Source organism: Pyrus communis, chromosome 15 (genome assembly GCF_963583255.1).
Source record: "Pyrus communis chromosome 15, drPyrComm1.1, whole genome shotgun sequence".
NCBI lineage: Eukaryota > Viridiplantae > Streptophyta > Magnoliopsida > Rosales > Rosaceae > Pyrus > Pyrus communis.
Genome location: NC_084817.1, coordinates 20,211,127 through 20,232,750, shown reverse-complemented (window position 1 = coordinate 20,232,750; position 21,624 = coordinate 20,211,127). Strand labels below are relative to the sequence as shown.

At 34.6% G+C, this 21,624-nt stretch overlaps 2 protein-coding genes across 14 annotated transcripts; both read right to left on the bottom strand.

Annotated features, from left to right (window-relative positions):
- Positions 1–2,610: 2,610 nt before the first annotated feature.
- LOC137717360 (MADS-box protein AGL24-like) lies at positions 2,611–20,731 on the bottom strand. Of its 13 annotated transcripts, none has more exons than XM_068456695.1 (18): positions 20,580–20,731; positions 18,331–20,283; positions 17,998–18,203; positions 15,205–15,283; positions 14,035–14,389; positions 13,831–13,928; positions 13,596–13,653; positions 12,652–12,770; positions 11,932–12,582; positions 11,123–11,190; positions 10,578–10,780; positions 5,951–6,029; positions 5,496–5,557; positions 5,296–5,395; positions 4,053–4,094; positions 3,847–3,888; positions 3,501–3,679; positions 2,611–2,881 (listed from the first exon to the last, which is right to left on the bottom strand). In XM_068456695.1, exons 11-18 carry the CDS (start codon positions 10,766–10,768, stop codon positions 2,872–2,874), a joined length of 705 nt encoding a protein of 234 aa, XP_068312796.1. In that variant the 5' UTR covers positions 10,769–10,780; positions 11,123–11,190; positions 11,932–12,582; positions 12,652–12,770; positions 13,596–13,653; positions 13,831–13,928; positions 14,035–14,389; positions 15,205–15,283; positions 17,998–18,203; positions 18,331–20,283; positions 20,580–20,731; the 3' UTR covers positions 2,611–2,871. The 13 variants fall into 13 exon arrangements, with proteins under 13 accessions (XP_068312796.1, XP_068312798.1, XP_068312799.1 ...); XM_068456697.1 differs by having other exon boundaries at positions 13,831–13,932; positions 14,035–14,096; XM_068456698.1 differs by having other exon boundaries at positions 14,035–14,096.
- Positions 11,518–20,176, bottom strand: LOC137717158 (MADS-box protein AGL24-like). The gene is made up of 4 exons (XM_068456460.1): positions 20,079–20,176; positions 15,205–15,283; positions 14,035–14,096; positions 11,518–11,686 (listed from the first exon to the last, which is right to left on the bottom strand). Exons 1-4 carry the CDS (start codon positions 20,174–20,176, stop codon positions 11,518–11,520), a joined length of 408 nt encoding a protein of 135 aa, XP_068312561.1.
- Positions 20,732–21,624: the final 893 nt, after the last annotated feature.

The window sequence follows — 21,624 nt, the reverse complement described above, 5'->3', positions numbered from 1 at the left end:
TGAAAGACTCATTAAGTTTTATGAAAACCCTATGAAAAACCATGCAACCCTTAAGACGTGGTGTTCATCCTAAGTGAAATTACAATTATTAACCACAAGAAGCCAGCGTCAATTTCAGGGAACCTTCCGACCAAAATTGCATCAAATTACTTTTCTAAATATCATAATGGTCGTGAATTACTAAGACAATTAGATAGTTTAAACTGGTGCTTAATAATTCAAAAAATGCATGCATAATATCATAAGCAAATTGAAAAGAAACTACATATTCTTACTAAGGCTCGTGGCCTCGCCCTAGCAAAAGAAACTAGCTGCGAACAATCATAAAATAAAAATTTAGTAAAAACATGGATAGAAAACACCTTGAAAATAAACTTGAATCTTCAAAACCTAGCAAAGTATTGATGCATGTGTTCTCCACCTCCTAATGGCTAAAAAGCCTTATTTATACTACTACAAAATAAAATCCTACCTAGAAAATGTCTTCTAAAAACCAAGAAACATAATAGAATAATAAAACAGAAAATAAAAGGTTTCATGTTTGAACTAAAATTCAGACTTCTCAGAAAATCAAACTTTTGACTTACCAAATAAACTCTGATTTGGTCCCAAAAGGTATCTTTTGAATGCTTAAGACGTCCCCTACAAATCCTTAGAAGAAATCTTCCTTAAAATATGCCATCTTGACCTCCAGAATACCAAAAACGTGCAGAAACGTCAATTTGGGAAAGTTGCGCACTAGGCCTTCTTTTCCTTGCCACCGTCAAATGGCTAAGTAGAAAAATCTGAAACATTGATACAATCATCTTAAAAGACTCACGAACCTCCACCAATTAGAATTGCTTCAAAATTCGTCCATTTGATTACTTTATGCTCAAGAGGAAGTCAAATGTCCTACCTTGAAAATACATAATAAAGTATCAAAATTCACCAAAATAACCAATAAATTATTACTAAGATTAGGGTAAAATATATAGTAAAATATTGACTCATCATTTGGTTCGGGGCGGTTCTGGGGTGAAAACCAAAACCAAAATCGAATTTTTTTGCTGTGTGGTTCAATGCGATTTTGAAGCTTGAACCGAAATAGAACCAAACCATTTAGTTGTAGTTCAGTTCAATTTCAAATGGTTTTGGTTTCAATTTCATACCATTTGCAAATTTGAAAAGAAATTCATGATCACCAAACTAAAATTCAACTTCAAATAAAGTTCAACATCAAAAGGCCTTATGGCATTACTTTAGAAAAATCCAATTGAAGAGGTTAAGTTCTCAAACTAAAGTTTACACAAATTTCAACATCAAAATGCCTTGTGGCATTAGTAGTATAACCAGAAAGAAAAAAAAATAATAATTGTTTCATACAGTTCAACAAAAAGGTTTTGGTGCTTCAATTTTTAAGTCACTACTTTACATCGTTCAACCATCTTTCCCTTTCCTTTTGGAAATTTACTTTTTGAAGGTTGAGGAGGCCTTTGAGCTTGTGAATGAGCTTGAAAAGGCAATACTTGGGAAGACCTTGGACCTTGTGAAAGTGAAACTGATGGATGAGACACCAATAAACCTTCTGAACTAGAAGGTTGAGATTGCCTTGAAACTTGTTGTTGTGGTTGTGGATTAAGAGTAAAAGAGGCGATACTTGAATTCAAATTGGCCAACTCTACACAATACAAATACATGAACAATATAAATTACATTAGTTGTTATAAACTTTAAAAATTCTACAAAAATTTCAACACACATTGAAAAAATAAACTAAGAAAGCCTACAATATAAATTACCTAATATCAGTATTAAATTAACTACCCCTTTTTATTAATTTTCTAGGTACTTGAATTTTCCATTTTTATTTGCTGTTTTCATTCCACATATGTAGACAACAACGAATCAGTTACAATCAAAGAAAAACAATAACCTTCCACCCATTCAAGTACATAAATGGATGGAAAATTCAGTTCACACAAGTAGTTTATTTCATTCCATCCGTAAAGATAAACAACAACAACAACTAAGAATCAACAAAAAGTGAGTATCAAACATAAGCTACCTGTTCTACAGAAACCCACCAACCCTAATTCACACATATTTAAAACTCAAACTCATGCATGCATCGATTGTTTGCAAGAATCATATATATCTATCTCATAATTAATTTGTATCTAAATTATACAACCCAGGAATTAGAAAGATTTTTTTTGTTTTTTTTTTTTTTTTTCAAAATCATTGGAATCGACGAGATAAGGGTTTGGAGGAACGTGTATAAACTTGATGCCCCAAAATCGTTGGAATTTGACAAATTCGTTTCAAAAACTATACAATGGTAAGTGCTGAAATTCGTGCGGAACTTATGGACATAGACATGAATATATAGTCTCTTAGAAGACCCCACCTAGGATGATGTAACACTACTGGACTCCTTTCAAATCAGCCTCATAAAATTGGACTCATATTAAAAGACCCCTTTATTTAATTTTTAATTTTTGGGGTTCGATTTTCGGCTCCAAGTCCCCACCCTTTGAGGCAGAAATTAATATTTAAGCGTAACTACAAAACCTCATAACTTTTGGCCAGTCATCCCCAACAAATCCACAAGACAAGACAAAACTGAACTAGAGTCCAAATTCATAGGCCTGCATTCCTATAAAGCTTTGGATACAATACAAGTTATATTCTAGATCAATGTCATGCTTTGCATGGAATACAAATATATTTTTACATATAACACAGTCACAGCACTTCCCCAGCGATGTCTTCTAATTTGTTTTCGAGTTAAGATACACAGATCACTCGTATCTTACAATAACTCGACTTTATTTAGAAATTATAAGGAAGTGCAACTCTCCATCCGTCTCCACTTCTTAACCAAGGAAACTAAGGAAGCCTGAAAATACCAAATACAAAAACCGATTAGCAATTCCATTGAAGGTGTTGAAGAATAAAAGCATCGTAGCGGTACAATTATATTTAACGAACATCATGAATCTGTGATACGCTAAGGAAAAGAGCCAAACAGCCCAAAGAAACATGAGGTACAGGAGAAAGGAAAAAATAGCACAGCCCAGATGAGCGCTTGAGCTAATCATAGGTTAAAAACAAAACAAAAAACCTACATCAAAACAAAACGGCAAAGAAGGCGTGGCAACCCCACTGCTATCTTTGAAAACAAGCTTGCGACACGAAGGAGATGGACTATGTTCAACGCAAGCTTTCATTAAGACCTTTCCTAAATGGCTTTTTTCCTTCAAAGAAAAGAAAATTAAAGTTTTTAAAATTGGTAATGTGTAAAATTCAACCTGATCATGCTGAGATGAATAAGCTTGAGAAAACAACCCATGATAAGCAAGCAAAACCTCCGCGTGGACAACAAAATATCCCTTATCTACACAGCTCCCTAGTATTTTTACTACCTTTATTCTACGTCGTATCATCAAATAAGCACAAGCCAAAAGTCAAAAGCAAAAGCCAACAGCAAACAGCATATATATTAGCAAGCGGCTCACCCCAGTTTGAGAGACAAGATGTCGGAGCAGTCATCTTCGAGAGAAAAAGCACTGCTGGAGCAGGTGGTGACATTTGTGGCTGATTCAGATGTCACGCCTTCTTCTCCAACATTATTCAGGTTGTCCAACTCCATGATCCCTGCAGGTCCGATATCTCCTCCAGCGGATAACATCACCATCTGCCATGCAAAAGAGTAATATTAGAGAGATTAAATTTGTAAATTAAATTAACAATAACAAGAAAAAAAGATCGCCCAAATTTAATTTTTTTTTAATTAAGATTTATTGTCTTCATTAAATAAAAATAAAATAGAAGAAAAAAATATAGATGGCGGTAGTTTCTTACCCTCTGCTTTAGCTGGTTGTTAGCTTCTATAAGCTCAGCTCCCTGCATGGATAATCAGTGCATAGAAGAGGACAACAAAGAAAAAATTCATTAATAATTAATTAATGTTTATTATTTTTCTTTTCGGGAAATTCTTGACTATTTGTATATATTTGTGGCTATTTCATAAATAGACACAGACAACAATCATCTATTTAATTACAAACCTTATTCGCATGTGCCATAATCTCACTCATAATCTTTTTTTCCTGAAATAAACGGAAAATTTGGAATTAGATGTTGCTATATATACACGTATAATCCAAAATATTTCTTTAGTCAAATAACCTAATTGAAGTACGGAAAATACATGGTTCAACTCTACATTCTTTACAACCAAGAAAAAAAAAGGTCAAGTCTACATTCAATTCGACCAAAGTCTCAATTTGAAAGATACGCCTGCAAAAGAATAGTTGGATTAGAAACTTCTTGACTTTTTTATTAGAGTAATGTTAAGAAAATTAAGGGCTAGTTTGGTATTGATGTGCTTTGAAAAAAAACTGCTTCTACTGTATTGTGAGAATAAGCAGCTATGAAATAAAGCAGCAGAGTGTTTGGTAAACTTTTTTGTAAAAGTGCTTTTGAAAAGAAAAAAAAAACAGTATTATAGTGTTTGGTAAACTTTTATGTAAAACAGATGTGAAAAAAAAAGCCGGTTTTTCAAAGCTGGGTTTTGCAGCTTCTTGTTTTTGGTTTTTTTTCACCAAAAACTCTGAAAAAAAGCTGAAGCTGAATGTTTACCAAACACAAAAACAGCTTCCAGTTTTTTTTTATACCAGCTTTTTTTCAGAATCACCTCAGTACCAAACCAGGCCTAAATATTGTAAACTAAATCACATGGAAATTGATGATTCAATTATAGGAAAACTAATGAAAATGGCTTGAAAACTTTGAGTTTTAATGACAAAGACAAAACAAAGGATAAAGTGAATAGTACTAGGATTGACATTTTAGTGTAAAAATGTGGTTTTTCGTTAAAGTGAACAGTATCGTGAGCTTTTTGTTAAAACTCCCTTCAATTATTACTTTAGGTATTGATTAACGTGCTTATTTCTTATTAGTGACACATCATTTAGTTTGCAAATTCAATTACAAATTCAGTCTACTTAGCATTACTCTTTTGATTAAACACGATGATCAAAAAAGGTGTATATATACGCGGCTTAATGTGTCAATCTATTTATTTGATTAAGCTCGGTCATAGCTCACTCAAGCGTGGGGCAAAAGGTTAGAGAGGAGGAAGTGCAGCATTATTTTATGGAGAGTTAATAACAAATTTCTTATTTAAACAAAATTAAGATATTTGTCTTATTCTTTCCAAGAAAATTATTTGAACAATGACTAATTAAGTAATAAATCTTCCGGATAATTGCACAATAATATGTATTAAGCATCAATTTTAAGTAATACCTTAGTTTTAATCACACGGCCAATGCTTGCTTCCACCAATTTTTCTAACTTGTTCAGTTGATCCAGATCCAAGTCTTGAAGGTCCTCACCCTTCATCTGCCTTTTGCATGCCAAACCAGTTTCAGCAGACTCGTCAAACGATCATACCAGCTTAATTAACCACCATATATCTTACAAACAAATCGATAAATTATAATTACCTCAGCTTGCGGGTCTTATCCTCAAGTTCCTTACTCAGCCTGATCGTGTTTTCTTTCTCCAACTAATTAAATGGAAAATATAAATATATTTATATCTTCATTTAGATAATCTACTCTTTCACATGAAAAGCTTATAAACATCAGGCCCAAAAAGAAACAAGAAGAAAATAAATGTAATCTGTCACATGAAAACTTAGAATGTTCAATGGAAGTTAAAACTATAACTTAAGAGTCATTACTCAACCCCAAGTACTTGCACATATTTAGTCTAACAGGCCAACCCTGCTCAATACATATATAGAAGTCTAACTTGTAATGCTGTAAAAATATATTCCGATGCTCCAAGTGCATATCACAGAAAACATTCACTTGACACAATTAATTGTTGTACCATTAAAAATGTAAATTTTAGAGCAAAGATGGAAAAAAAGAAAACTACTATTGAACTGAATTACCTGCAGTTGGTGAAGCGTGATTTGATCCCATTTTTCCCCACCAGTATGTGATTTGTACCTTGCAATCACATCCTTGGTACTTGACAACATAAAGGGATAAACTATAATTAGTATGTTTCATTATTACTTATAAATTATTCACACAAAAATAAAATTATATCCAACAAAAACCAATAGTGCTTGCATGTTGCACTTGCAAACACTTTTGCAATAATCCCAATAAATATTAGTACTTGCAAACACTTTTCCTTATTAATTGGAAGATTAATCTAAGTACATAGTACTCTTTTATTGGTCTTATATATCTTAGGACTTAATTAGGAGGCTTATTGTTGTATCATTGATTCCACACAATTGTCAAGTCTTCACTATCTGCTGATGCAAGAATGTTGAGTTACATCTTCCAAGTCAACCCTCTTTCACATTTGGTTCCTACGATAGGTCCCTTAAGACCACTCTCCGGAACACTGGAAACCTCCTCCGAAAGTGGGGTGGGGGTGTTTATATTCTATACTATAGTACTTAAATCCTTAATTTAGCTTCGTAATCAATCGAATACAAGATGTCAGAAGGCCTCTATTACATGACAACAAGCCACTTGATCTTGGACAAATATCCTTAAATTCCATAACCCTACGCTTGTTAAGACAAGATTTCATCAATCACTCAAAACTAGTGCTAAAGCCTAAAGGACTATCCATAAGCTATGTAAAACTTAACATGCACTTAGTTGACTATAATTTAGCGCAAAATTGGCAATCCAGTCTCATGTTTACAGCAAAAATCAAGGCACCTAACCTTGTATATATTTCATTGATGTATCGCATTCAACTGTTGCTGCATGAGATTCTCAAATGAGAAATCCTCTTTTCACGTCCACTCAAGGCGATGCAAGCACATAACATATTGAAAATTTTAGTATGAAAAATTGTTTAATATTTTATATTTAAATAGGTGAGGAACTTTACATTATGTTTGGATAAGGGAAATAAACATGGAATTTTGGTAAAAGTCAAAATTTATAAATTGGCAGGCACCAATTCTCTTGTTTGGATTTATAAACATAGAAATTTAGAATTTTCGCGTGGAAAAAAAAAAACTTGGAATTTGGGACCTCCAAATCCCAAGTTCAAATTCCATGTAAATAGGTGTCATTTCTCAATTTCTATGATTTAGAGTTTAAAAATAACAAATTTCGTATTCAATTGCATTGTTCTTTTAGATTAACCAAACAAGAAAATTTACAAATTCTAGAAAATAAAATCTCATCTTTTCAATTTCCGTCATTTGTAAATTCCTTAATAATCTTAAATTTCTTCACCCAAACATAGTGAGTTTATCTAAATTTGGACGACGTTATTACAAGTAGTCTATAACTTGCATAAACATATCACACACACGGGCATTATATATTATTTGTTTGATATATATGGAGAGAAGTTGGGCTTGTAAAGAGGTGAATGAAACCCAATGTGTCCCCCAATTTTCAGTTTTGCGAGAACAATGTCCAAAACATCTTGAATGAGAGTTAAGCTATAAAGAATGCTTTGATATTCTTATAGCAACTCAAAAATGTTTGGTTTGATGTTATGTTAAAACTTTGGACTACAAAAAAAAATGCTAGGTTAAAATGCTTACGGTGCTGATGAAGTGTATCCGACGGCTTTGAGAAAGATTTTTAACTATCAAAAAAAATATTCTAAACTTTCCATGAGAGCTTGAGATGTAGGATCCCAAAAGGAATAATGGTAGTAGACCGACGTGAGGTGAGCTCTAGCACGGTAATGACAGATCATGCACAAGGCAATGAGATTTGAGTGGTTCGCCTTAGATGGGCTGCATCCACTTCGTGGTGTATTTAATAATTATTTGACAGTGTATCCCACTTTGAAATCTGTTAGATTCAGGAGACTTTTACAAGAAGAATGGGAGAGATGAGAGAACTGGAGAGTGGTTCCAGAGGAAGTAAGGCTAATCTTTTGCTTGGAGGTGGCTGCTTTATATATCCATGAGAGACCCCACAGCTGGTTGACATGTGGCTCAAGGAGAGTATATAAAAACACGGAAAAGGATCCTCGCTGCATCCTTTTTCTGGAGATCTTAGGAATCCCGTGATCATAACCGTTCATTGTACATCGTGTGGTCAGTTTTCGTTAGGTACTATTTATATTTAATTTTAAATTTTAAATTTTGAAATGATTTCTGACCGCACGATTTACGATAAACAGTCACGATCACGGAATCCTTAAAATCTCCAGGAAAATGATCTAGCAAGGATCACCGGATCCCTTTCCTAAAGAGGTGTGCTATCCACATACCCTATTTTACTTCTTCTTACCGGATCCTTTTACTAAAGGGGTGTGCTATCCACACATCCCATTTTACTTCTCACATACCCCTTGATAATTTCTGTCTGTTGATCTTCTTCAATTCATCCGATCCGACGGCCAAAAATTAAAAAGATGTGTGAGAAATAAAATGAGATGTATAGATATCACACCCCTTCCTAAAAACACAACTGGTCAAAAATAGCTTTTTCCAGCCTCAAGACACCAATATCTAATCATATCTAATCGACATCTGGCATCTCAAAATGTAATGGGCTGTAGGGGCTTTGTGGTCGACACGTGCCCTATAGATAATGCCCAAGCCGACATGGTACAAGTCAACAATTAGAACAAGAGCAACTCGGCTCAGGTCTCTCGGTTGCGACCAAGCTTAGTAGAGCTGACATGGATAATCAGTATCCCGCTTCCTGTGGCCTGGCTATCAACGAAGGGATTGAGGTCAACTCGCCATGGTTATCAAGTGGTGATGACCACAGCTTAGTCAATTTGACATTGATGATGTCCCTGAACCCTAAATTCACGCGACTATTCGTTATTGGTGCATCCGACTTGGAAAAGGAATAGGTAAAATGTCTTATAGTAAAAATGCGAAGATCTAGATAACAAAAAGCTTATTCACTCTCTACCAAATAGATGTGTTAACGTCTTAAAAGCTAGTTTCAAATTTTCATCAACAAAATAAACAATGTAAAAAACACCATCATACAATAAGGGCATCTTTTCTATGCCCGCTGATTTGGAATGACAGATTGATATGCTAAATCCTATATAGTATACATTCTAGGTTAAAAAGACCACTTTAGAAATGGTATTTCAGTTTTATTAATATTGTCATCACGTACTATGTAGAGGGAGTTTTTTTTTTTAACTAAAACAAAAGCACAACTTTATCTAAATTCTTATTCCACAATTACATTTCTACACATTAATCTCACCCTTCCTCTCATGCATATTATTTATGGAAGTAGGTTTTAATCTTTGCAACTACTCAAGTTCGTTTATTGTTTCATGCATGCATATGAAAAAACAGGTCTACTTGACGCATGCATACATATTTAGATAAAGTTGCACCACTCATTGCCCTACTTGACGCATGCATACGTATTTCCTTCTCAAAGGTCTTCAATGCTTCTATGATGAATTCCCAAGTTTTCATCATATTACTTTATTCCTAGTAAGAAAAATCCAAAGCATATATATATATATATATATATATATATATATATATATATAATATTGAATGTTCGTATTTTAAGTCCTTACAAACTAACCGTCATTGAAGTTTAGGTGGGGAGGATGAAGGACAACTTTTGGAACATAACCCAACATCATGTGTTGAAGTTGACATGGATACACTTATACATATACATATATTGGTATGTATATATATTGTACGTAGATAGTGTTACACTCTTTTACTAGCTAGAGTATTTTATAATCATTTTATGTTGTCAGATTATTTATTCATAACTGATTATTTGAATTCCAGTAAGCATGATGGTCTAAGAAATAATATATACCGTGTATCTAGAAAGGGAAACGGTGTACCCCATTTAAAAGGATATAGACATATATTCTTCTTTTCATAAACCCCAACTAATATTTTATATATTATTATATACAACCAATTCGTGATAGGTGGGGGAAATCAGATTAAAGCGGCAAGATAAACTATGAAACTGTAAAATAGTAATAAGATTACATAATTCACTAGACAAGTGGCTTTTATATATATAGATTTCTGCTTGGCCGACACGATTGCATTTAGCATGAAAAGGAAAGAGATCAGCAAGTAACTTACAAAGAATCACCACAATTCCACCTATTGAAAGCATGCAAAACTACTAAAAATGTTCTCGAACTTGGACACCTAGCTAGAAGTTGTCTCAATCAAAAAGTACACCTCACTTTCCTGAACGGGAAATTATATATATAGTTATCCTCGTACTAGCTAGTTAACTCTCTCTCTCTCTCTCTCTCTCTCTGGGTGAAGGTTTTTGGATTCTCTAGCCTTTCTTCTGTGCCTTATCTAGCTGACACCATAAATTATGTGTCATTGTGTACATGCGTGGATTATCTATATAGCTAGTTAGCACCTTCCTCCTTATAAATATATATATATATATATATATATAATTTTTTGATCCAAATGCTGAATCTCTCTCTCTCTCTCTCTCTGAGACAGAAGTTAGGTCATGTACATGGTTATATTAACTTGTTCAGGTAAGGAAAATTCGAAAGAATTTAGAAGGCGGTGGGAAGTTGCACTGTATTGGTACCTGGAGCTTGAGTAATCAAAGAGCTTGCCAGTTTGAGAAAAGATGATAACAGCAACTTCAGCTTCACACAGAATCGATAGCTGTTCAGCTTTCTTGAGAATCCCTCTACTCCTCTTTGAGAAGGTCACCTGCCTTGCAGGAAGGTAGTCGATCCTCCTGATCTTTATCTTCTCTTTCATCCTTTCCACCATTTCTTGCTACCCCTGCAAAAACAATTAATTCAAATAAATAAAATAAACCAACCACTTTTCACATATATATAATCGTCCACAAACTCAAAAACTAGCATATATTTTCTGGGTTTTTTTTTCTAATTTTAAAGATTATTGACCTCAAACCCTAGAATCTCAGATCTAAATAAGAGATTATCGACCTCAAACCCTAGCATCTCAGATCTATAAAGAAAAACAAACCCCAGAAAAACCCACCACAATCCACTGTCCAACAAGCCTACAGTATCTACCATAAGAAGAAGAAGAAGGGGGAGGAGGAGGAAGACCATACATAAATTAATTACATTGGGTTTTCCGTTGTTATTTGTTTACCTTCGTTGGGGGGTTTTAGGTCTGAATTTCGGGAAATTTGCAGAACAGCGAAAGAAAAGCCAGCAATTCTGGAAAGAGAAGAAGAGAGATGAGAAAGAGTTGGGGTGCTGCCGGCAGTTCAAGAAAGGAAAGGTTGCTAAATTAATTTTCCTAATTATGGAAAAATAGGACATATCTTCCTTTGGTTATCACTGTTTGTGCCTTTTTGTCTTTTTAGATATTTTTTGGGAACATAAGGTTAGAAACGCGGAACGCAAATCAGTTGGCGTGATGAGTCATGAATGCGATCACGACCGTCTATAATATGTGGACTGGACGACAGTAAGGCTGGGGATTCTACGTTTAATTCTTTTTACGTACCACACCGTTGAGTTTCCTCACCCACTTCGTCTCTCTCACTTCTTTATCCCAAACAGCAGCGGTAGCAGCGATCGCTGCAACACTTGCTGGCAATACTCACTCCCACTTGTGAAACAAAACTCCCCAAACCCCACCACCCGAGTTTCAGTAGCCGCATTCTCCAAACCCTCTTCCACCATTGCCATCCCGGCCCTCTCGTCTTCTCTGCAAAGCAATATCTTCATATGATTTTATTAATTTAAATAAATTATGGTCCGTGGTTCTATATCTCCCTCTCATCTTCTCTGCAATCTCGTCATTTGACTGAATCTTCCTTTTTTTTTTCTTTTTTTTTTTTTTTCTGTGGCGGTGGTTTGTTGAGATCTGTCAAAAAACCAAAATAATTTTCATGGATCTGCAGAATATGTAAGTTCGCTGAGCCGCGGCACCGCTAACAGTTCAAAGAATACCTGTTGCCAATCCACCAATATAGGTCCCGCCTAACTCCTGGAAGGCTCCTTCTCCTGTACCCAACAGATTTGATTTAGGGTTTGTCAGACAGACGGCGGCATGAGAAGAGGAGCATCGCCGACATAAAGGACAGAAAATGCGAAATGAATTATGGTAGAGAGAGAATGCATGGCAGCATGTGTATGATAGGTAAAGCAGGGATATTTAATTGGAAAATCAAGCGAACGTACAATTATAACGTAGCGACACGTGTCAATTCCAAGCTTTGAATTTGCCTACTCTGTTTGAATTATAAAAAGTGTAATGCTAAATAAACTAAATTTAATCTACAAATAATAATGTTATAAACAACATCCATTTAAATCATATTTTACAAATTATATTTTATAAATTATATATATAACTTTATCGTTGATGATTTAATTATTAATTAACGTGCTTATTTTATATTAATAACATATCACAAAATTTACAAATGCGGTCGAAAGAATTAATCCATTGCCATGCTGCATGGAACACGAATATAACATAAAATGGCACTCCCCCAGATATGTCTTCCAATAACTCGACTTCCTTTGCTAATTTAAAGGAAGTGCACTCTCCATCTCGATCAACACCTTAACTAGAGAAACTAAGGAAACCTGAAAATACTGAATACAAAATTGATTAGCAATTTCACTGAAAATGTTGTAGCATCCTGGCCGTACAGTTATACTTACCAACATCATGAATTTGCGATCTCGTACGAAATCATGCAAGTGATTTTATATGCCGTATGCTGTAGTATTGAGAGAGTGGAATCCCATATTTTCCGCTGAATAACGGCCGGTGATCGTCACTGTAACAATCTATTAGTTGACAACTTAACATGAAATCATGCAAGTGATTCACATTAAATAAAGTAAATATAAATATGCATAGGCAGTGCAAGTAAAACATGAAATCATGCAATTGATTCACAGTTAATAAAATAAATATGCATAGGTAGTGCAAGTAACGGAGAATTTATCGTATGATTAATGTTAGGCACTAATCCAGTAGCTAGGTTAGACGATCCAGATAATATTTGTAGAAAAGTTAAAAAAAAAATTAAAATTAAAATTAAAAAAAAGTTATTTTGAATTGATAACACATCTGCGCTATCTCCACTACTTACCTCAAGTGCTCATCTGGATTTTCTCCAGATTTTTCTTTTGGGTGACGAAACGAACCAAACGGCCCAAAGAAACATTAGGTACTTAAAAAATTCTGAACAAAACCCAGATGAGCACTTGAGCTAATCTATGAACGTACAAAAAAAATATTCACAACAGTCGGTTTTTCTTTAATTTGGTACAAACTAGTTGGTTTCTTCAAATATTAATTCTCTCTTTTTTAGTAATCACGGGCTAAAAATAAAAAAACAGGTAAACCTATATCAAAACTCAACGTCAAAGGAGGCGTGGCAATCCCAGTTTTATATTTGAACTTGAGCTCGAGCTCGTCACGAAGGAGATAGACTACGTTCCACCCAAGCTTTTATTAAGACCTTCCCTAATGGCTTTTTTTTCCCAAATTGACCACAGGCTTAACGTGTTGGTCTATTTATTTGATTAAGCCCCCAGCCATAGTTCACTCATGCATAGTGAAAAATATGAAATTAGAGGAAGAAGTGCAATATTACCTTTATGGAGCTAATAACAAATTCTCTATTTGAACGTTATTAAGACATTTGTCTTATTCTGCAAGAATGATATTTGAACAAAGACTAATTAAGCAATAGATCATCCGGATCATTGCACAATAGTACATACTAAGACTCAAAAATGTGTTCTTTTATCCGAAGGATACCTAGATTTTAGAAGCCATAGTCGCCTGTATTCACTTGTAACAGTATAAATTAGCTAGCTAGAACATACCTTAGTTTCAATCACACACAGCCAAGGCTTGCTTCCACCTATTTTGCTAACTTCTGCAGTTCATCCAGACCCAAATCTTGACGTTCGTCACCTTTCATCTGCCTTTTGCATGTCAAACCAATTTCAGCAGACTCTCGTCAAACGATCATACCAGCTTAATTAACCACCATATATCTTACAAGCAAATTGATAAATTATAATTACCTCAACTTGCGGGTCTCATCCTCAAGTTCCTTACTCAGCGTGATCTTGTTTTCTCTCTCCAACTATTTAACGGGAAATATATTTATACCAAACCATCATTTAGATAGTCTAATCTGTCACAAACTCACATGAAAAGCTTAAAACATCAAACCCAAAAAGAAACAAGAAAGAAGAAAATCTTAGAACACCACAAAGCACAAAATTGGACATCGCCTATTTTTATGGCAAAAGATGTTTCGTTTATAGATTCCAAATGTCACAGTGAAGGGAAGGGAAAAAAGGGGCAAAAGATGGACTACTTAAACATGCTTGAGCATGGATCTACAATTGTAGCAATCTCCAGGTCATTTGAATCCTACGTAACAATAAACCATACATGAAACTTTTTTCCATAAGCAAAACTCAATGATTCAAATTAATTCTAACTAATAACACAAGTTAGAATTTATCCAAAAATAAAAAAACAACTTTGAACTTCAATGGAAGTTAAAATTATAACTTGGGAGTTATTACTTAACCCCACGTACTTGCACATATTTAGCCCAAGAGGCCAACCATGATAATGTGACAACTACGGTCCCACATTTTGATTCAAATTTGTGCCACGTGGACAAACAAACAATTAAAATTGGATACAACTATAATTCTAGACTGAGCAGAGGGTCGTCTGATTTTGGGCTCCGTCTGATTACGGGCTCCGTGGGCTGATGCTTCAAAATATTTTTTGAATTTAAATATTAAATATTTATTTTATTTTTATAGTTTATATAATTTCAATTAGTTGTTTGTCCGTGTGGCACAAATTTGACATCACATTATAAAAAATGTGAGACCCATAGTTGACACATCATCATTTAACATTAAATTAACGGACTGACTAACGGATGTATGATATTTCAACAAAATAGTAAGTTGATGTATGAAATAGCAATGTTCAAAAATGAGTTACAAGTTCGTTATGAGATCCAAACTTGAAGATGCAAAATGAAATTTACCTTTTTATTTATGTTAAAGAAATCAAATGCCGTATAATTACATTCCATAGCTCCAAGTGTAGATCACAGAATGTGTTACATTCACTTGACACAGTTAATTGTTATACCACTAAAAATGGAAAATTAAAGAGCAATTAGGACGGGAAAAAGGAAAACCAATATTCAACTGAATTACCTGCAGTTGATCAAACGTGGGTTGATCTGATTTTTCCCCAGAAGTATGTGATTTGTACCCTGCAATAACATCATTGGTACTTCACAACATAAAAGAATAAAATATAATTAGCATGTTTCATTATTATTTATAAATTATGACACATATATAATAATAATATTCAACAAAAAAAAAAACAGAGAATTAGTTAGTGCTTGCAAACACTTTTACAATAATCCCAATAAGTTAGTACTTGCATGTTGTATGCAGTTTTGTATTAGATTGTTATTACTCTGTTCTTTTCTGAAACTGTGACTAAAATCAACCACTTTGAACATGCATGCAAACAGAATAACAGCTAGAATAAAATACCCCAAAACAATAAGAACAAAACATGCACAGTTAAATGCTACAGAACTAATTTACCAACAAGAAAACAAAATCACAACAAATTAATACAGATTTGGAGATAATTCATCAAGATTAACCATCCACAACAATCTCACTTTGGAGATATTTGGTTCGGTTGCAAACCAACCAGCCAAATGACCCAGAATATTAAGGCAAAGCTTTCTGGAGGTTTTATTGCTTGGTCTGTTTACCCGGATCAAAATGTCCAGTCGGAATATTATATATGAGATAATGAGATCAGCAACTGAGGATAATGAGATCACCAACTGAGGATACACACAACAAAAAAGGCAAAACCAACGTTGGGACTATCAAGTTAACTAAGCAAATGGGCCTAAAAAGTCCAAGTCAGTTCCTCTCACATCAACTCGGACATCATTGCAAATATACTTTAATTGTTGTATTCGCTACGGCCACTTTTTGGTGGGTGGCTTGATTACCAATCCTGAATTTGTTAATGCTTTGCTACCATAGTTAGCAAAAATAATGTAAGAATAAGGGCGACATACAGAATTACATGAACTATAAGCGTATTAAGTTAATGAGTCCTACAATGAAGCTTTGGAAGAGACTAATTAGGTATAAACTGACGGAAGAGACATGAGTCTCACACAATTAATTCGAGTTCATGCCAGGGCGCTCGACTACAAAAGTAATCTCTCTCTTATAAAGATCGATGGAACGATGCAGAGATATGCAAGAGAATTGCACATGGTTTTTATAGATGTGAAAAAAAGCATATGATAGGGTACTAAGAGAGTTTGAAAGACTCTAGAGAAGAAAGGAGTATGAATAGCATATATCCAAGCAATCAAGACTATGCATGATAGAGCAAAGATTGTAGCAAGAACTCATAAAGAACAAATTGATCCATTACTATATGATTACACCAAAGCTCAGCTTTAAGTCTTTACCTTTTTGCATTGGCAATGGATAAGTTAACTGGACACATTTAAGATGATACCACCTGGTGTATTCTTTTCGCATATGATGTAGTGCTGATAGATGAAATGCAAAAATGAGTAAATGCGAAGCTTGACCTTTGACGAGGAAGTGTTTAGAATCTAAAGGAATTCACCTAATTAGGTCAGACATACTATATTGAGTGCATGTTCATTGGGAAATGGAGTTGAAATGAGATAGGAGTGAGGATTGGATATTAGTAAGTACCAAAAAGTGAACGATTTCATTATCTTGGATCTACCTTGTAAAAAGAACGGAGAATTGAATGGGGATCTCAACCATAGCTGTAAGCTGGATGGAGGAAGTAAGAGTGCATCAATTCCAATTCATTCTTTTCTATTGATTTTATTTTTATCAATATGTATAGATCCATGGGTCTATGTTGTGTGTGGTTCGACCTAGTATGCCACTAAAGCTTAAGAGACAATTTTATAGGACAACAATAAAGCCAACAATGCTTTACGACATGGAATGTTGGGCGGTCAAGCATCAACACGTGCTAAAAATGAATAGCAGAGATGGGAATGCTTTGTTGGATGTGTGGGAAAACAAGAAAGCACATGATTTAAGAATGAGGATATTCAAGGTAAAGTGAGAGTGCCGGCTATTGAAAATAAGATGAGAGAATATCAGTTAAGGTGATTCGAACATGTGAATGAAGACCTACAGATGCTCTACTTAGAAAATACGATTATGAGATAGAGGCTTAAAGCAAAAGGGATATAGGAAACCTAGGAAGGCTGGGAAATAGAGAGGAACTTTATTACTAAGTCCTAGACTTACTTTTAGCCACGGCCGTTAGAACTCGATATTAATCACTTTGCCCTCTATTACTCAAAAGTCGCCACTTTACTCTCTGGAACTCAAAATTCGCTCCAGTTTGGCTCCTTCAAACTCGATTTTGATCCCCTTTTGCCCATTAACTCAAAAGTCGTTATTTTACTATATAAAACTCAAATTCGCTCCAGATTGCCTTAATTTTGATATGTGGGATGTTAACGCATACTGGAGATTTATAATACTTTCTGTTAATTTTGTCATTTTACTCTAAAAAACTTGATTTTAATATTTTCTGATTATTGAATGTTACCATATGAAGATTTATAATCAAATTCATTGGCAAGTGTGGCATAGTCTTATTAAGTGGTGGGTCTCACATGTTTTAGGGAGACAGACTTTTAAGTTTCAGAGAAAAGATATAGCCCACAAGTCAAAGTAGAAAAAATTTTAAGTTTCAAGGAGTAAAATAGTAATTTTGAGTTACAAGAGGCAAAGTGAGATCAAAATTGAGTTCTAGAGTACATTTGTAAATAAACCTAAGTTTTATCCTCTAGACGAAGTTATTATGAGCGATCTACAAATTGCATAAACATCACACACAACGAACATATTAATATTATTTCTTTTAGATACTCGGATACTAATTTATGATGTACTTACGGCGAAATTTTTTGTAGTTAATAGTTGACAGGAATGATGGGAATTTCATGAGTGGAATTGATATGGCTTGATGGGAAGCTTGCAATAGCCGAGATAGGAATTCTACCAGCTGGGAGACGAAGTCCTTCTCCATGCCTAGTTGAAGGAACAAGATAGAAACGCTTGATGCTAGAATGCTCGCAGCACTAGAATCCTCTCCTCTCGTTCTGTCACCAAATATATGGAGGTTGAAAAATTCTCAATTACGGTGTGTAAAATAGTAGTTGTTTCCAGTAAATATTGAATTCTTTATACATTTTATGGCTATCAACAAAGGGAATGAGGTCAACTCACCATGGTTATCATGTGCTGATGACCACATCTTAGTCAAGTCGACCTGGATGATGTCCCTCTTCCAGTCGTTCATCATAGTCAACCAAGGCGATGAGGTCAGCTCGAATTGCCGAGGTGTGGAGACTTTGGTGGCGTAAAAAGCCCTTCTATATGTGGGTATATCAGCCCTAATCCACGCGACAATTCCTTATCGATATATTTGGTTCAAAATGGTATAGAAAAAGAATGTCGAATAGTAAAAATAGGAATATCTAGATGACAAAAAAGTTATACACTATCTAGTAAATTCTTAGAAGCTACCCCTCAAAAAGAATTTTTTTTGACACATTAGACAAGTTATAAAACACCATCCTACAATAAGGGCATCTTTCTATGCGTGTTGATTTGAAATGTTAGATTGATAAAGTAATTCTATATAACAAATTTCAGGTTTAAGGAACCACTTTAAAAATGATATTCCCATTTTATCCCATTTTATTAATAAAAATGATATCATCACTTACTATGTGGAGTGTTTTTTTTTTCTTTACTAAAACAAAAGCACAACTTTATCTAAATTCTTATTCCACAATTACATGTCAATATATTAATCTCACCCTTCCTCTCATGCACAATATTTATGGAAGAAGGTTTTAATCTTTGCAACTACTAAAGTTAGTTCATTATTTCATGCATGCATGTGGAAAAACAGGTTATATATACATGGCCATAGCTGCACCACTGATTGCCCTACTTGACGCAGGCATACATATTCCTTCCCAAAGGATCTTCAAGGCTTCTATGATGAATTCCCAAGTTTTCATCACATCACTTTCTTCCTAGCTAGTAAGAAAAATCCAAAGCATATATAATTGAATGTTCGTATTTTAAGTCTTTAGCAAGTTCACCGTATTCGTTTACAGGTATTTTAGTTCAGGTGGGGAGAATGAAGGACAACTTTTGGAACATAGCCTAACATCGTGTGTTGAAGTTGTCATGCGTGTGTATATATATATATATATATATATGGTACGTAGAGAGTAAGTCACTCTTTTACTAGCCAGAGTATTTTATCTATCATTTTGATTTTATGTTGTTAGATTATTTATTTCGAATTGATTATCTGAATTCTAGTGAGAATGACGGTCTAAGAAAATAATAAACCCCAACTATTATTTTATATATTGTTATCTACAAACAATTTGTGATAGGTGGGGAAAATAAGATCAAAGCGGCAAGATAAACTATGAAACTGTAAAATAGTAATAAGATTACATAATTCACTAGACCAGCGGCTCTTATATATATAGACTTCTGCATGGCGGACACGATTACATGTAGCATGAAAAGCAAAGAAATCAGCATCACGTAAAAAATCGCCACCACTTCACAGGTTGAAAGCATGTAAAACTAATAAAATGTTAATTTCTCAAACTAGGACACCTAGCTAGAAGTTGTCTCAATCAAAAGTAAACCTCACTTTCCTGAACTAGATATTCTAGATAGCATTCTTAATACCTTATCTAGTTAAAACTCACTCTCTCTCTCTCTCTCTGTCTTTGTGTACATGCATAGATTATCTATCTAGCTATTTAGCACTCTCTGGTCATTTGGGAATATATAACTTTTTGACCCAAATGACTGAATCTCTCTGTCTCTCTCTCTCAGAAAGAGAGAAGTTATCAAGTCATGTACTTGGTTATATTTGTTCAAGTTGGGAAAATTCGAAAGAATTTATAAGGCGGTGGGATGTTGTACAGAGTTGGTACCTGGAGCTTGAGAAATCAAGGAGCTTGTCAGTTTGAGAAAAGATGATAACAGCAGCTTCAGATTCACACAGGATCGACAGCTCTCCAGCTTTCTTCATAATCCCCTTTTCTGCTCTTTGAGAAGGTTACCTGCCTTGCCTGCAAGCAGTCGATCTTCCTGATCTTGATCTTCTCCCTAATCATTTTCTCCAATTCTTCCTACCCCCTTCAGAAACAATAATTCAAGTAAAATAAAATAAACCAACCACTTCGAATTTCCATATATATAAATGTCAACAAACTCAAAAACTACCTTATATTTTCTGGGTTTCTGATAATTTTAACGATTATTGACCACAAACCCTAGCGTTTCAAATCTAAATAAGTAAAACAAAACCCAGATCAAACCACCAACTAAAATCAACTATCCAATATTTCGTATTTACCATAAACAGAAGAAGAAGAAAAAAGGAAAACCATACAGAAATTAATTACTGGATTTTCCTCTGTTTTTTTGTTTACCTTCGTTGGGGTGGTTTCAGGTCTGAAGTTTTGGTCCGACCACGAAATTTGCAGAGCAGTGAAAGCCAGCAATTTTGGAAAGAGAAGGGGAGAGGGAGAGAGAGAGAAAGAGTTGGGCGCAGCTGGTTTGTTCAAGAAAGGAAAGGCAGCGAAATTTCTTTCCCATTTATGGAAATTTCCCATTGTGCCTTTTTCTATTTTTATGGATATTTTTTTAGAAATTAAGGTAATAAAACCTGGAACGCAGATCAGCAGGGGACCGATCACCACCGTTTAGTTTATATGTGGACCGATTACCGATCTAAGAGATTATCGGTTTTATTCTTCCTCAGCCGCTGGTTGCGCAGTTGACACGCAGCTGCCCTTTTGCCATGCGTTTTCATGTTATTTACTCTTTTGTCATGCCTCTTCTGTATCACCTGCTGCTGCAGCACTTACTTTTTCAGTCACTAGTTTTAAAATAAGGACACGCGTCAATTTCAAGCTGTGAATGTTTTGTCTGTTTGAATTACAGAAATGGTTTTTCCTTCCGGGTTAAGAAAAAGGAAGAGAACTGAGAAGGGAGATAGAGGATACGAAAGGGGTGAGTACCTGGGGAGGCAAATTCAAAGAATGTCAAGGGAGTAAATAAGTAGAAACAGATGGCTGTACATTTGTTAGTTATAAAATCCATAGAAGACAGTCAATTACGCAAGTGGCGACTGAGGACAGATTTTTCGGTGTGTGTACACGGCTGTACGTTTTATGAAGTGTCATCCTTATTATATATGACATGCATTGTTCTGTTATGTGTTCTAAGAACATTGAAAAGTTTCTCAATTGTTGTAGCAAGAGAATATATTATAAGTAAAATACTTCTTGCCAGGCTTTCTGTGCTAATCCGCATTGCTTTCAATTTAGGATAAATTTATAATGGAACAAGTCTTAGTTCGGGTCTGTTGCTCAATCTGGTAATAGTACGGTAGGGCAGGTAAGGGCCAATTAAAAAGGACTTTGTTGGAAAACCCGAGTTCAACTAAAGTAGCGAACCTGGAAAGTTTAGCAG